We start from the raw sequence: 15,002 nt of genomic DNA on the forward strand, positions 1-15,002 counted from the left end.
ATCTCGCCCGCACGGCAGAGCCTGGCAAGCTCCCCGTGACGTATTCGATATGCCAGACACAGTAACAACAAAGTCTCCAATGGAGACGTTACTGGGCCTGCTCGAGCAAATCGATGAACAACGGGAGGGCCTTTCTTTACCTTTACCTTTTTACCCAGCACATTACATTCTCCTGAGAACCAAGCTGGAGTAGCCCCATATGTACTGCCAGTTACAGTCCACAAAAGCAAAAAAACTCAGAAATATAAAACCATTAACAGTCTCTTCAGAGAAAAATTTAACTTTTGGATATATACTTATACAAAAAAGAGGGTACCAGGGAGATTACTCAAGTGCTATTGCATATGCCTAGCAATCCTGGGTTCAATCCTCAGCACCACAAGCCTCCCAAATATGGCCAGGTGTAAACCTGTTAAAAAAAAAAAAGGCAAAATATACAAAGTGCTGGATTAAAAAATTGATGAGGACCTAACTAAATGAGAAGTACCATGTTCATGGGCTGGAGCGATAGCACAGCGGTAGGGCGTTTGCCTTGCACGCAGCCAACATGGCCGACCCAAGTTCAATTCCTCCGCCCCTCTCAGAGAGCCCAGCAAGCTACCAAGAGTATCTCGTCCGCACGGCAAAGCCTGGCAAGCTTCCCGTGGCGTATTCGATGTGCCAAACACAGTAACAAGAAGTCTCACAATGGAGACATTACTGGGCCCGCTTGAGCAAATTGATGAACAACGGGAGGACAGTGACAGTGATTCCTGAGTGCAGAGCCAGGAGTGACTCCTGAGCAGGTGTAACCCCCAAAGCCAAAAAAATAAATAAAATCTATTTAAAAACACTGTCCTCCCGTTAGGCCCAGTAACATCTCCATTTTGAGACTTGTTGCTACTATGTTTGGCATATTGGATACGTCACGGTAGCTTGCCAGGCTTTGCCGTGCGGGCGAGATACTCTCAGTAGTTTGCCAGGCTCAAAGGATCCAAGAGTAGTAGAGAATAGAAAGTCTCTGCAATAAATGATGCTAGGCTAACTGAGCATACACTTCTAAAAGAATGAAACTTTTAGAGCATACACAAAATTAGTTCAAAACAATGACTTTGGATGTAATACCCAAAACACATAAAATGCATAGAGGAAGACAAAGGCAAACATAATATTGGCTTCAGTGATCTCTTTGAGGTACCAGCTCCAACAACGAAGGAAACAACCAAAAATAAACGTTTGGAGAGATAATTCAGCAGGCTGAAACACATGCCTTGCCAGAAGGAGGCCTGACTCAATGCAGATTCAGTTCTGGCACTACATGATGAGCCAGAAGTAGCCTGTGAGTGCTGCCTGATGTAGTCCAAAACAAAAAGCGAAGAACGCATCATACCAAAAATTTTAAAGAGTTAATGAACTGTCATTAAGGCATAAAAATGTCATACAGAACAGGAGAAAATATTTGCACAATGAAGCTCCAATATCTCAGGTGTATAAAGAACTATAAAACTCAACAACATTAAAAACAAAAACAGGCCGGGGGTGGGGTGGGGGGAGGGATACTGGGATCAGTGGTGGTGAAGAATGCGCACTGGTGGAGGGATGGGTATTCAATCATTGTATCACTGAAACCCAAGCACAAAAATTTGTAAGTCTACAACTGTACCTCATGGTGTTTCACTAATAAAAATCTTCTTTAAAAAAAAAGGCAGCCCATCAGTAATTGACAGGAGATCAGAATATATACTTTTCCACAGAATTATAGATGACCATTAGGCATGTGAGAAAGCTGCTCATTATGTCTTACCAAGGAAAATCACACACAGTGAGACACCATCTCATACCTCTGAAGATGGTCTATGTCACAAAGATCAACCTGGCTAAATGACCTGGCAAGGTTATGGAGTAAAATGAGCCTTCATGTTGATGGTAATTTAAAGTGGTCCAGCCTCTTTGAAAATCAGTATTTAAAATAACGACGACAACAAAGGGCTGGAAAGATAGCCCAATGGGATGAGCACATGTTTTGCATACAAAGGTTTGATGCCTAACCCAGCATAAACCCCAGAAGTGACCCCTGAGCATCACCGTATGTAGCCTAGAAAACCAAAAATAAAAATATGCTTTTAAAAGATTTTTCAAACTTTTAAAAGTTTTTCCAAGAGAAAGGGGGGAAAAATAAAAGTAGACTTTCACTGTCATCTAGGTGTCAGAAGAGTATATAAACACTAGTTGAAAAGCTTTTGTATTTTCTTATGTACACACTCTGTGTGCCTATGTTCATTGTAGTGCTATTGACAGTTGCCAAGAAACAACTCATTTAATGACATAGGACTAGATAAAGATATGGTATACATGCACAATGGAATGATATCCAGCTATAAAGAAAAGATGAAATCTTGCTGTTTGCAATAACATAGATGGGTGAGAGCTGTAATACTAAGGGAACAAGAGAAAGATGTATTCTAGGTCTCATTCAGACATTATGTATAAAGAAGCAAAGCAAGGGAACAGACAGAGGCAATGCTAGGGAGCTAGAAAGAGATTACAGTGAATAGAACGCTTGCCTTGCACGTGGCAAACTGGGATTCAGCGTGCAGCACCCCGGATGTTCCCCCGAGCTCACCAAGAATAATTCCTGGCCACAGAGGAATAAACCCTGAGCATTGCCAAGTATGGCCCATATACCTAAAAACAAAAAGAAGAAGAAACAATGCTTGAGTTCAGAATGAAGAACTGAGATTGCCAGTAGGAAAGAGTAGAGAGGGTACAGAGTTAAAGCAGCATTGTGCATTTTGGCGATTGGCATATGACATTACTTTTGAGAGAAGTCTGGAAAAGCACTCTTGAAACATGATGATGTAAAAACTATGTTACCTCAATAAAAGTAAGAAAAGTTTTAATACTATTAAAGCTTCCTAGAGCTAGATAGATAGTTGCATATGGTCAACCCAGGTTTGCTCCCTAGTACCACATATGGTCCCCTAAGCAAAGAGCAAGGAGTAAGCCCTGCGCGCTGCCAGGTGTGACCCCAGACACCTCTCTTCCCCCCGAAGAAAAACTTTCTAATTTAATACTCAAATAAAACCCTAAAGAATTCTTCAAGATGACTATGAGCATTGCAAATACAATAACTAGCATTGGTTTTTGTGTGTGTGTGTGTTTTTGTTTTGTTTTGTTTTTTGGCTCTATGGGTCATAGCCAGCAGTGCTCAGGGACTACTCTGGGCTCTGCACTGAGGAATTAATTACTCTTGGCAAGCACTGTCCTCCTGTTGTTTTTCCCTTTTGTTTCTTCTGTGATGTGATAACTTGGGGTTGCACATACATTGCTCACACATTTTCGTTGTGGTGTAGCACAACTCTTTCAAACTATGAAAATTACTGATTTCAGATTGGAAAATTAGTGTTTAATACTGATGGAATCATTAACTTGAGGCTTATTTGGATAACTAGTCTTAATTTTTTTTTTGTTTTGGCAGCTTCTGGGCTGGCTGGCTGAAAAACTACCGACTCTTCGTTCCACCCCCACAGACCTGATCCTTTGTGTTCCTCATCTCTACTCCTGCCTGGAGGATCGCAATGGAGATGTACGGAAAAAGGCCCAAGATGCCTTGCCATTCTTCATGATGCATTTAGGATATGAGAAAATGGCCAAGGCTACTGGGAAGCTCAAGGTATTACCCCTTGTTATTGCTACTGTTGCTTTTAAAAATCATTAGACAATTACTGAATGTAAATTCATGTAATATCAGAAATCATATTGTCTCCTGTAAGATTCTACTTGGTAATTCCAGTAAGAGCAAAAGTAAAATATTCAGCAGTGTAGAACTTCTAAAGAACTTTCAGACTATAAAGAGGTGAAAAACTGTACCTTCTAGAATGGTAGCTAATTTAGCGTGACTTCATAATGTGTCACTAGGAGTTTAAGGATTAGTTTAATAGTAACGATATATGGCTTAGTCTGAGTCTATCATTTATGTGGCCTCTTACTTTTGGTATATTGTCTCCTTAGCCAACATCTAAAGATCAGGTATTGGCCATGCTAGAGAAAGCCAAAGCTAACATGCCAGCCAAGCCTGCTGCACCTGCTAAAGCAACTTCCAAACCCGTGGGAGGGTCAGCCTCATCCAAATTCCAGCCCGCCTCAGGTAACTCTTTTCTGAAAGTATTCGAGGGTAAGGATATAAATAGGCTAAGAACTCAAAAGATATATCTAAATTCACTTTTTTTTTTATCATACTTCCTCACAGCTTAGATTCAAAACCTCCCTCCCTTTCTCCATACCATTCTTTGACAAACATTTGTCAGGTACCTATTTTTTGACAAGAACTATGTTGAGTGAGGTTACAAAGATGAGTAATTTGGCTTCTGTGGTTTTTTTTTTTTTAAAAAAAGAGGAGTTTTAGAGTAGCACATTGAAGTAATCTAGAGATCCAGAGTTTAATCGGCAGTGTTTAGGAAGCCAGGTGATTCCAGAGGTCAAGCACAAGTCTCCCTTGCAGAGCATGCACTCTGTCCTAGTCCCCGGCTCCTATTTTCAAAGGTTTCCACGATTATTTTCTGTTGTTTGATATTATGCTTTGAATGGAAATTGGGAGAGAAAAAAGATTTGGAAAATGATTAACTGAAAACTCCAAGAATAAGAATAAAGTGTTATTAGTTTGTATTTATATTGAATGTTTTTTTTTCCCTCAAAGCACCTGTTGAAGATTCTGTTTCCAGCACTGTAGAGCCCAAGCCTGATCCGAAAAAAGTCAAAGCTCTAGGAGTTTCCTCTAAAGCAAAGGTGTGTTAACTCTCTATATTAGATGTAGAATTGTCTTTAGCCATATTTATACACTGAGTATGGAAAAGATATTCTAAGGAATGTTACTGCTTTTAATATTGCAAATTATTTAGTTTCTGTGACTAGTTTTTAACAAGGTTCAAAAACAGATACCTGTTCTCAAGAAGAACTGTAGTAGTAGTTTCTATCCTGCAGATCTGTGTGGAAGAGAAAGGTTTGTAGTAGTGAAGAAAGAAAGAGATCATCAGCTCTGTGGGGGAAAAAGTCACATAAGTTGTGTTTGATTTGAGAAAAGAAAGATGGTCAACTTCATTCAAACACGGCTCAGGTCTTCATGCTAGAAGGTGGTCTGTTTCATCTATAAGGAAAAGTACCTTCTTGTTGATGTACAAAAGAGTTTATTTTGATGCATCATCAATCCCCCTTTTTTTTTTTCTTTTTGTGTCACACCTGGCAATGCACAGGGGTTACTCCTGGCTCCGCACTCAAGAGCTACTCCTGGCGGTGCTCAGGGGACCATATGGGATGCTGGGAATCGAACCCAGGTCGGCCGCGTGCAAGGCAAACGCCCTACCCGCTGTGCTATCTCTCCAGCTCCAATCCTCTTAACCTCCAAAGGAGTTGGACAATTTTAAGAAATGTGTTTGTTTAAATGCTCAATATTAAATGTCCCCAGGTTATTTAAGTATTTTAGTAACTGCAGATTGTCATCTTTTTCTGTATCAAGAATTAGAGCTTCGGAGCAGGAGAGATAGTAGAGAGGGCAGAGTTCTTACCTTGCATGTGGCTTGCCTGGGGGGATCTTGCCTTACATGCATCTGACCTGGGTTTGATCCCCAGCATCCTTTGTGGTCTTCCAAGTTCCACCAGGAGTGATCCTTGAGTGCAGAGCCAAGAGTAGGCCCTGAGAGCTTCATAATGTTCAGTGAATTGATTATTTGATACTAACAAAAGGAAAATTGTGGAAAATTGTACATCTGCATTAGTAACTAGGAAATAAAATCTTAGAGTAACTACAAGTAATCACCATCATGGTCCTCCCGTTATTCATCCATTTGCTCGAGCGGGCCCAGTAACATCTCCATCTTGAGACTTGTTGATACTGTGTTTGGCATATTGAATACGTCACGGGTAGCTTGCCAGGCTTTGCCGTGCAGGCGAGATACTCTCGGTAACTTGCCAGGCTCTCCGAGAGGGACGAAGGAATCGAACCCGGCTCGGCCGGGCCAGTTGTGTGCAAGGCAAACACCCTAACCGCTGTGCTATCGCTCCAGCCCACTACAAGTAATAAATGATAAAATATATTTGTTTCCTTCCCTATGAGTGGTTACTTTAATTCAGTGAGCTAATTTAAATAAAAAATTATCTTCTAGGGTCTGAAGCAGTACTACACATAGCCTACTGACCTTTGATTCAGTCCCTGGCATCCATATGATTCCCTGAGCCTGTCAGGAGGAGACCCTGAACATAGCCAAGTGTGGCCAAGAAACGGGTTGGGGGGGGGGGGGAATCTTCTAAATTATCCAGTAAAACTATTATTTTCCTGAGCACCACCCTGTCCTAATCCCCAATTTTTCATTTTTGGTCTGCACCTGTCAGTGGTCAGGACTTACTCCTTGCTCAGCACTCAGGGATCACTCCTGGTGGGGGCTCAAAAGATCATATGGAGTACCAGAGATCAAAGCCAGGTGGCTGAATGCAAGGCAAGCGGCCTACCCACTGTACCATCTCTCAGGCCTTTGGTTTTGGGGCCACACACTACAGTGCTCAGGGGACTATATGGAATGCCAGGCATCAAACCTGGTTAAGCCACATCAAGGCAATCACCCTACCTACTATACTGTCACTCTGGCCCTATAGTTTTAGTATTTTGATCACAAGTGTTGTGAAATATTTTTGATTGCATTCTTATGTCATACTTTTAGTCTTCTACACCTTACAAAGCAGTATCACATAAATGAGCTTATACCTGTTTTTAATGAATAACTTCAATATTTTCATTAGAAATTCTGGTCTACTAGAAATAGTTGAATTGGATTTTTTTTTAATTACAAAAGTTATTTATGATTAAGTTTTAGGTATAAAATGTTTCAATAACATTGTTTGACTGAGACACAATCATGAATGTCTATAAGTCTATAAATGTATCTCACGATGATTCATTAAAATAAAAAGAGACAGAAAAAAATGTTCCAATATCCAATACATAAATAAAATGTTCCAGTACCAATCCCATCACCAGTATCCCCTTCCCTCCACCAGTGTCCACAGTTACCTGCCTGCCTCTGTGCTCTATGACAGGCACTTTTTCTTTCCTTTACTAGGCACAATGATATACAGTACTGTTACTGATCGGGTATCATGTATATCACTTTACCTCCTTTCAGCACCCAGACCTTAGTCTGTCCAGAGCTACCACTTCCCTCTATCATTGCCATAGTCTATGGTCCCTTCCCTGACCTATGCTCCCTTTCCCTACAGTGGCAGGGTTTCTTCTAAGGATGAGTTCTCCTGCTCTTCATTTCTACTGCTGTTGTACACTAGTTATTCCCCTACTGTGTTTCTTTATATCTTGCACATGAGTGAGATCATTCTGTGTCTGTCCCTCTGACTCATTTTACTCAACATGATACTCTCCTGATCCATCCAGTAGCAGCAAATTGCATAACTTCATCTTACTGCTGAGTATTATTCCACTGTTTACAGGTACCATAGCTTCTTTATCCAGTCATCTGTTCTTGGGCACTTGGGTTGTTTCCAAATTTTGGCTATATGAATAGTGCTGCAATGATCATAGGAGTGGAGATGTCTTTTCTGTATTGTATTTTTGAGTCAGTGGAATGTAGTCCCAGGAGTGGAATTGCTGGGTCATAGAGAAGCTCAATTTCTAGTTCTTTGAAGAATGTCCATATTGTCTTCCAAAACCGCTGAACCAATCATCGTTCCCACCAGCCAGTGAATGAGGGTCCCTACATACACACCAACACTGGTTACTGTTCTTTTTGATGATCAGTCTCCGTGGTGTGATATGATATCTCCTTGTTTTTATTTGCATTTTCCTGATGATAATGATGCTGAGCATATTTTCATATGTATTTCATCTGTATTTCTTCTTTGAGGAATTTTTTGTTCATCTCTTCTCCCAGTTATTTGATAGGCTTGATGTCTTCCTGTAAAGTTCTGTCAGTGTTTTATATATGTCCTATGTTAATTCTTTATCAGATGAAGGGTAGACAAATAATTTCTCCCAGAAATGTATTACTTTTTTCTTTTTTTTTTTTTGGAGGTTTATGTTACAAAGTCCTTCCTTTATTTTTTGGCCATTATGCACAAACTTTTATTTATTTTTTTGTTTTAAAAAATGTTTATTTGTTACAAAATGTTAAATACTAAAGCTAAAAACATATAAATCAGGTCAGGCTATATTAAAATACACACATACCCTTCTTTGCAAAATTATTAAAGGTTGAATTAAACACTGTAGAGTACCCTTGAGGACATGACAAACTTTTATTTTTTGATCAGTATACACAAATGGGCTGGAGCAATAGCACAGCGGTAGGGCGTTCGCCTTACAAGCGGCCAACATGGCCGACCCGAGTTCGATTCCTCCTCCCCTCTCGGAGAGCCCGGCAAGCTACCGAGAGTATTGGATATGCCAGACACAGTAACAACAAAGTCTCCAATGGAGATGTTACTGGGCCCGCTCGAGCAAATCGACGATCAACGGGAGGGCCTTTACCTTTTACCTTTATACACAAATACGTTTTTGATCAATATGCATGAAGATATTCCCCGCCTTTCTTTTGTTACCAAAGGTAATAATAACAGGAATAAAATGTAATCGATTAATTTTTTTTTTAATTTTGATTAGTGAGACACCATGAGGTACAGTTATAGAGTTACAAATTTTTGTGCTTGGGTTTCAGTTATACAATGATCAAATACCCATCCTTCCACCAGTGCCCATTTCCCACCACCACGGATCCCAGTATCCCTCCCACCCCCATCCCCTCCTGCCCACCCTGCCTCTGTGGCAGGTCATTCCCTTTTGTTCTCTCTCTCCTCTTGGGTGTTGTAATTTGCAAAAGAGGCATTGAGTGGCAGAAAAATGTATTCGTTTTTCAAACTTTTTTTTTTTGATCAGATAGATATAACAGGAGTTAAGGCCCTTAGCATGTTTGCAGCTAATCTTGGTTTGATCCCAGACACTTGCCCCCCAAGCACCACCAAGAATAAGCTCTGAGCACTGCTGGGTTTGTCCCAGCCACCCCGCCAAAAAAAATTCCACTTTAGGAATTTAAGCATTGAAAAGTTTCTGATAACTTTCTCTAGAAATGGGCCTAAAAGACCCTCAGTTTTACAGTATTATGATAGATACTTTTATATATGAAAACAAAAAAGCTTTCTGAACTAAGTGATAAGAAATATGTAAATGCCATTTAAAATGCCGTCGATACTGAAAGCTTAAATATCATTTAAGATTTCATTTACTTCACTGTCACTGGGCTGGAGCAATAGCACAGCGGGAAGGGTGTTTGCCTTGCAAGCGGCCAACATGGCCGACCCGAGTTCGATTCCTCTGCCCCTCTCGGAGAGCCTGGCAAGCTACTGAGAGTATCTTGCCTGCATGGCAAAGCCTGACAAGCTACCTGTGATGTATTCAATATGCCAATATGCCAAGCACAGTAACAATTGTCAGAATGGAGACGTTACTGGACCTGCTCGAGCAAATCGATGAACAACGGGAGGACAGATACTGTCACTGTCCTCCCATTGTTCATCGATTTGCTCAAGTCGGCCCAGTAACATTGTGAGACTTGTTACTGTGTTTGGTATATTGAATATGTCACGGGTAGCTTGTTTTTATTAGTTTTTGGCTTACCCGGCAGTTCTTAGGGCTTACTTCTGGCTCTGAGCTCAAAGATCACTCCTTGTGGGCTCAGGGGACCAAATGACCAAATGTGCCAGGGAGTGAACCCAAGTCGGTTGCATGTGAGGCAAATGTCCCACCCACTGTACCATTGCTCTGGCCTCAGCCTTTAAGATTTCAATTTTAAAAAGGAATTATTTTAAAAGGAATAAGGAGGGCCACAATAATAGTACAGCAGGTAGGGTACTTGCCTTGCATGCAGCTCACCCACGTTCTATTCGCATCACCCCTTATGGTCCCCAAACCCACCAAGAATAATCCCTGCGTACAGAGCCAGGAGGAAATTTTGAGTACAGCCGGTGTGTTCCAGAATCCAAAAATAAATCAAACTAATGTGGTCAAATAGCCATGATCATGAACAAAAGTAGTAGCCACTTTTCCAATCACATGACAGTCCAGGAAATAACCAATAGTTAATTAAGAATGCTGTTAAGAGTTCTAGAAAACCTGTATAAACACAGAACATTAAAGATTCTGTATGTCCTTGGTTTCTCTCATGTGGAATATGGTGTCAAAAGATGTTTCTGACTTACATAGTGAACTTCCTTGGCAATATCATCATATTCACAGGGAGAAGTAGTTGCCTACCTAATCTGTATTCTTTAAACCTTGCTTATAGAGTGCACAAGGGAAGAAAGTGCCAAACAAAACCAGCTTAAAGGAGGATGAAGATAAATCCGGTCCTATTTTTATTGTTGTTCCGAATGGAAAGGAGCAAAGGATGAAAGATGAAAAGGGATTAAAGGTAAGGAGAGGATAAGAATCTCTTTGGGGGGTTGGAGGGATAGATAGTACAGCAGGTAGGGCATTTTGTCTTGCATGCAGCCGACTCAAGTTTGATTCCCAGGATCCCATATGGTCCCCAAGCACTGCCAGGAGTAATTCCTGAGTGCAAGAGAAAACCCTTGAAAATCCAGGATTTCCAGGTAGACCCAAAAATAAAAAAAAAAAAAAAGACATCTGCACTTGTTTGTTCATTGCAGCACTCTTTACAGTAGCCAGAAACTGGAAGAGACCTGAGTGCCCAAGAACAGATGACTGGTTAAAGAAACTTTGGTACATCTACACAATGGAGTACTATGTGGCTCTTAGAAAAGATGAAGTCATGAACTTTACATACAAGTGGTACAATATGGAAAGTATCATGCTAAGCGAAATGAGTCAGAAAGAGAGGGATAGACATAGAAAGATAGCATTCATCTGGGGGATATAAAATAATAAAATATGAGATTAATACCCAAGAATAGCTGAGAGCAACACCAGGAGAATTACTCCATAACTTAGAGGCCAGCTGGGTATTCTAGGGGAAAGGACAATTCAGATAGAAAGGGGAACACCAAGTGGAGGGTGTTTGGAGGATCCTCCCAGGAGGGGAGATGCAAGTTGAAAGTAGACTGGACTGAACATGTTCGCCACTCAATGCCTCTTTGGCTGATCACAGCCTCCAGGAGGAGAGAGAGAACAGGGGGGAATGCCCTGCCACAGTGGCAGGGGGGGATGGGAAGATGGGGGGGAGGGATATTATCCTGGTGGTGGAAAATGGGCACCGGTGGAGGGATGGGTATTTGATCGTGGTATGACCGAGATCCAAGCACAAAAATTTGTAAATCTACAACTGTACCTCATGGTGTTTCACTAATAAAAAAGAAAAAAAAAAGAAAAGAAAAGAATTTGTTTGATGGATCAGGGATATAGCTTCAGGGTTAGAGATAATGCTTTGTATGCGGAAGGCCCAGATTTCATCCCCTTCGCTACATGGTCCCCTGATCAGCAGCAGAAAAACCTAAGTACTATGCCAGGAATAGCCCAAAGCATGCAAAATGTGACTCCAACACATCACCACCACCACCACCCAGTTCTTTTGCAGGAGCCATTTGCTTGCTTAGTCTTATTCTTTTAATTAACAATAATTTTCCTAGTGGGTTCCTGACCCCTGCCACATTCCAGACACAGCACCATTCAGGGAGTGTCCCTTAGGGCTCCAAGGACTGCTGGGGCTTAAGCTAGGAAAAAATAAGGGAGTGAAATATGCCTCAGTGATAGAGGGATTTAGGAATTTAAGCATTGAAAAGTTTCTGATAACTTTCTCTAGAAACGGGCCTGAAAGTTTACTAGGCACTGGATTTGATCCTCAGCACCACCAAAGAAGAATTTGCCATTTGAAATTCATATGGCTTAAATGGTAGAGCATATGCCTCTCATATGCTTATGAGACCTTGAGCTTATCCCAGACTCCCACAAAAATAAATAAAATGCCTAATCACATTTAATGATGCAGCTGTTTTAAGGAGAATTCTACTTCTTTTCAGTTGAATACATAGTCCCTCCTAAAACTTTTGTGTTTTTCCAGGTTCTGAAGTGGAATTTTACCACCCCACGGGATGAATATATCGAGCAACTAAAGACTCAAATGTCTAGCTGTGTGGCTAAATGGTTACAAGATGAGATGTTTCATTCAGACTTTCAGCATCATAACAAAGCCCTTGCTGTCATGGTTGATGTAAGTTTATAATAGAAAAATATGCATGTGTCTTAGACATTTGAACATTTGAGCCCTGTGAAATGATCAGAGTTTGACTTAAGAAAAGTCCATCAAGGGGCCAGAGCAATAGTACAGAGAGTAGGGCATTTGCCTTGCACACTGCAGACCTGGGTTCGATCACTGCGAGGAGTAATTCCCAAGTGTAGAGCCAGGAGTAACCCCAGAGCATCACCAGGTGTGACCCAAAAAGTCAAAAAAAAAAAAAAAAGAAGAAAAAGGAAAGTCAGGCACATGCCCTTTACGCCCGTATTCTCCCTCGAGCATGAATCTCATTTGTCTCGATGTTTCTTTGCTTTCTTATTTCCACCCCAGAGAACCCTGTGTTCTCACTTGAACACACACTTCTCCCTCACTCTCTCCTCACATCTTTCTACATAAGTTTCAATGAAAACTATCTTGCTTTACAAAAAAAAAAAAAAATTAAAAAGTCTGGAAATATACTGTCTTTCCAGAACTATCTTGTTCCTTGATAGAATAAATGACAGTGTAGCTATAACTTTGCCACTGAAAATGGAGATGTAAAACTCAGTCTTTAACCTACTAAAATTTAAGAAGCGTTTGCCTAACAACTTAAACATTTATGGTCTGATTTTTGTTGTTTTTCTTGTTTGGTTTTAAGCACTTGGAAAGTGAAAAAGACGGTGTGATAGGTTGCCTGGATCTTATCCTAAAGTGGCTTACTCTGCGGTTTTTTGACACCAATACAAGCGTCCTAATGAAAGCCCTGGAATATTTAAAATTACTCTTCGCCCTGCTAAGTGAGGAGGAATATCATCTCACTGAGAACGAAGCCTCTTCCTTCATCCCCTATCTCATTCTCAAGGTAACATGGATTGTTTTGGGGGTATTTTGGCCAGGGGATGAGGGGTGGGATTTTTCTGTCTTTTTCTTTTTAATTTCTGTTCCCTCTGTCTCTCCATCTTCCCTTCATTGTTACTGATGTCTTGCTGGGACTGAGAGTGGCACACATGCCTGACCACGGTGCTTGCACATTTGCTCACCAGGGCTCCCATTCTTACTTGAGGTACACCGCAGCCATTGTGATGCTCACACACTTGCTAGCCAGCGGTCACACTTCTGACGGGAGCCATCACACATCTTTTTAGCTGCAGTACTCAACACCCCTTTTTGTGGTGATCACACACACCTGGCTGTGATGTGATGGAAATAACTTTCAGCACCAGAGATGGCACATGTTAGCACTGGCAGGACCAATTCACTGAGCTGCCAGGTTCATGCTAAGTTCATGTGAATACCAAGTATTTGAACTTGTGGCCATGTAGTTGCACTTTAAGTGCAACTTTATGTTGCACTTTAAGGCACTTTAAGTCTTTGAGGCTCTAATGTGGTGGGGTTTTTGTTTGTTTTAGGGGTGTGTGTCTGTGTATGTATGTGATGATGGTAGTTCGTGGTACTGATAGAACCCAGGGCCTCACTTATATATGTAAAGGAAATGCTAAGCTATATTCCTGGCCTCTACTACATTGTTTTCACTCTAGAAGACTATTAAATTTCTAGCTACTTATTTCCTTTTTGTTTTCTTTCCCCCACCCTCCCCTTCCCCACACCCTCTCCCTATACCCAGCAGTACTTGGGACCTACTTCAGACTCAGTGTTCAGGGTTTGCTCCACAGGTGATCAGGGACCATGCAGTGTTAGGATTAAACCTGGACCTTAGAGCTGGAGAGTCAGTAGAGCGAGTGGGCTGTTTGCCATGCACATAGCCGACCCAGGAGTGATCCCTGAGGGCAGAGCCAGGAATAAGCCTTGGGCAACACTAGGTGTGACCCCAGTGTTTTTCATTTACTCAACCCATTGAGCTACCTCTCCAGCCCTTAAAAAACCTTAGTTCTGAAACCTTTTTCATTTTGGTTCATCTGATGGCACTCAGGCAGTCACTTCTAGAACTTAATGCTCAGGAGACTGTGGGTGCCAGGGATTAATCCCAGGGTTCCCGTATGCTATACATGTGCTCTAGCCTCTTGAGTCACCTTCCTAGTCCCATTTCTTAAACTTAGGTTCCCATTCTCTCTTTTTTATCACACGTTGATGTCTTTCACTGCACAGTCTGCACCTTTTCTGTAATTTTGGGGGCCGGAGAGATAGTACAGCAAATAGGGCATTTTCCTTACATGTGGGATCCCTGGCATCCCATATTGTCCCCTGAGCCCTGTCAAGAGTAATTCCCAAGTGCAGAGCCAGTAGTAACCCCTGAGCAACACCAGGATTGGTCCAAAAAGCCAAAAAAAAATGTACTTTTTTGAGTGCTGGAGAGATAGTTCAATGAGTAAAGTGCTTGCCTTGCACATGACCAACCAGATTTCATCTCCAGCATCCCACATGGTCCCTAGAGCAGCACCAGGAATAATTAGCTGAGTGCAGAGCCAAGAATCACCCCTCAGCATCACTGGGTGTGGCCCCCAAACAAAAAAGAACAAAAATACAAAGGTGCAGTTTTGTTACTGAGAAATTGCTTCACTTTATCGTTGTTTTCTTTGTTAACTAGGTTGGAGAACCAAAGGATGTCATTCGTAAAGATGTTCGTGCCATCCTGAACCGGATGTGCCTTGTCTACCCAGCCAGCAAAATGTTCCCATTCATCATGGAAGGAACCAAATCAAAAAATTCCAAGCAGAGAGCAGGTGAAGCAGCAATTTAAATTGCGGGCCTGGAGCAGTAGTGCAGTGGGTTAGGTGGTTGCCTTGCATAGGGCCTACCTGGGTTCAGTCTTTAGTATCCCATATGGATCCCTAAGCACCACCG

The 15,002-nt window shown here is 41.5% G+C and overlaps 1 protein-coding gene across 8 annotated transcripts in view; it reads left to right on the forward strand.

The window, feature by feature from the left end:
• Positions 1–15,002, forward strand: part of CKAP5 (cytoskeleton associated protein 5) — a 107,932-nt gene that overhangs the window by 75,492 nt on the left and 17,438 nt on the right. For all 8 annotated transcript variants that reach the window (XM_056133266.1, XM_056133275.1, XM_056133297.1 and 5 more), the window contains 7 exons: positions 3,458–3,652; positions 3,991–4,126; positions 4,676–4,764; positions 10,317–10,442; positions 12,048–12,197; positions 12,859–13,062; positions 14,746–14,881. In XM_056133266.1, the coding sequence (XP_055989241.1) occupies positions 3,458–3,652; positions 3,991–4,126; positions 4,676–4,764; positions 10,317–10,442; positions 12,048–12,197; positions 12,859–13,062; positions 14,746–14,881 (1,036 nt within the window). The remainder of the gene's footprint in view (positions 1–3,457; positions 3,653–3,990; positions 4,127–4,675; positions 4,765–10,316; positions 10,443–12,047; positions 12,198–12,858; positions 13,063–14,745; positions 14,882–15,002) is intronic.

The sequence above is a fragment of the Sorex fumeus genome, unplaced genomic scaffold (assembly GCF_029834395.1).
Source record: "Sorex fumeus unplaced genomic scaffold, SorFum_2.1 ptg000007l, whole genome shotgun sequence".
NCBI classification, from domain to species: domain Eukaryota; kingdom Metazoa; phylum Chordata; class Mammalia; order Eulipotyphla; family Soricidae; genus Sorex; species Sorex fumeus.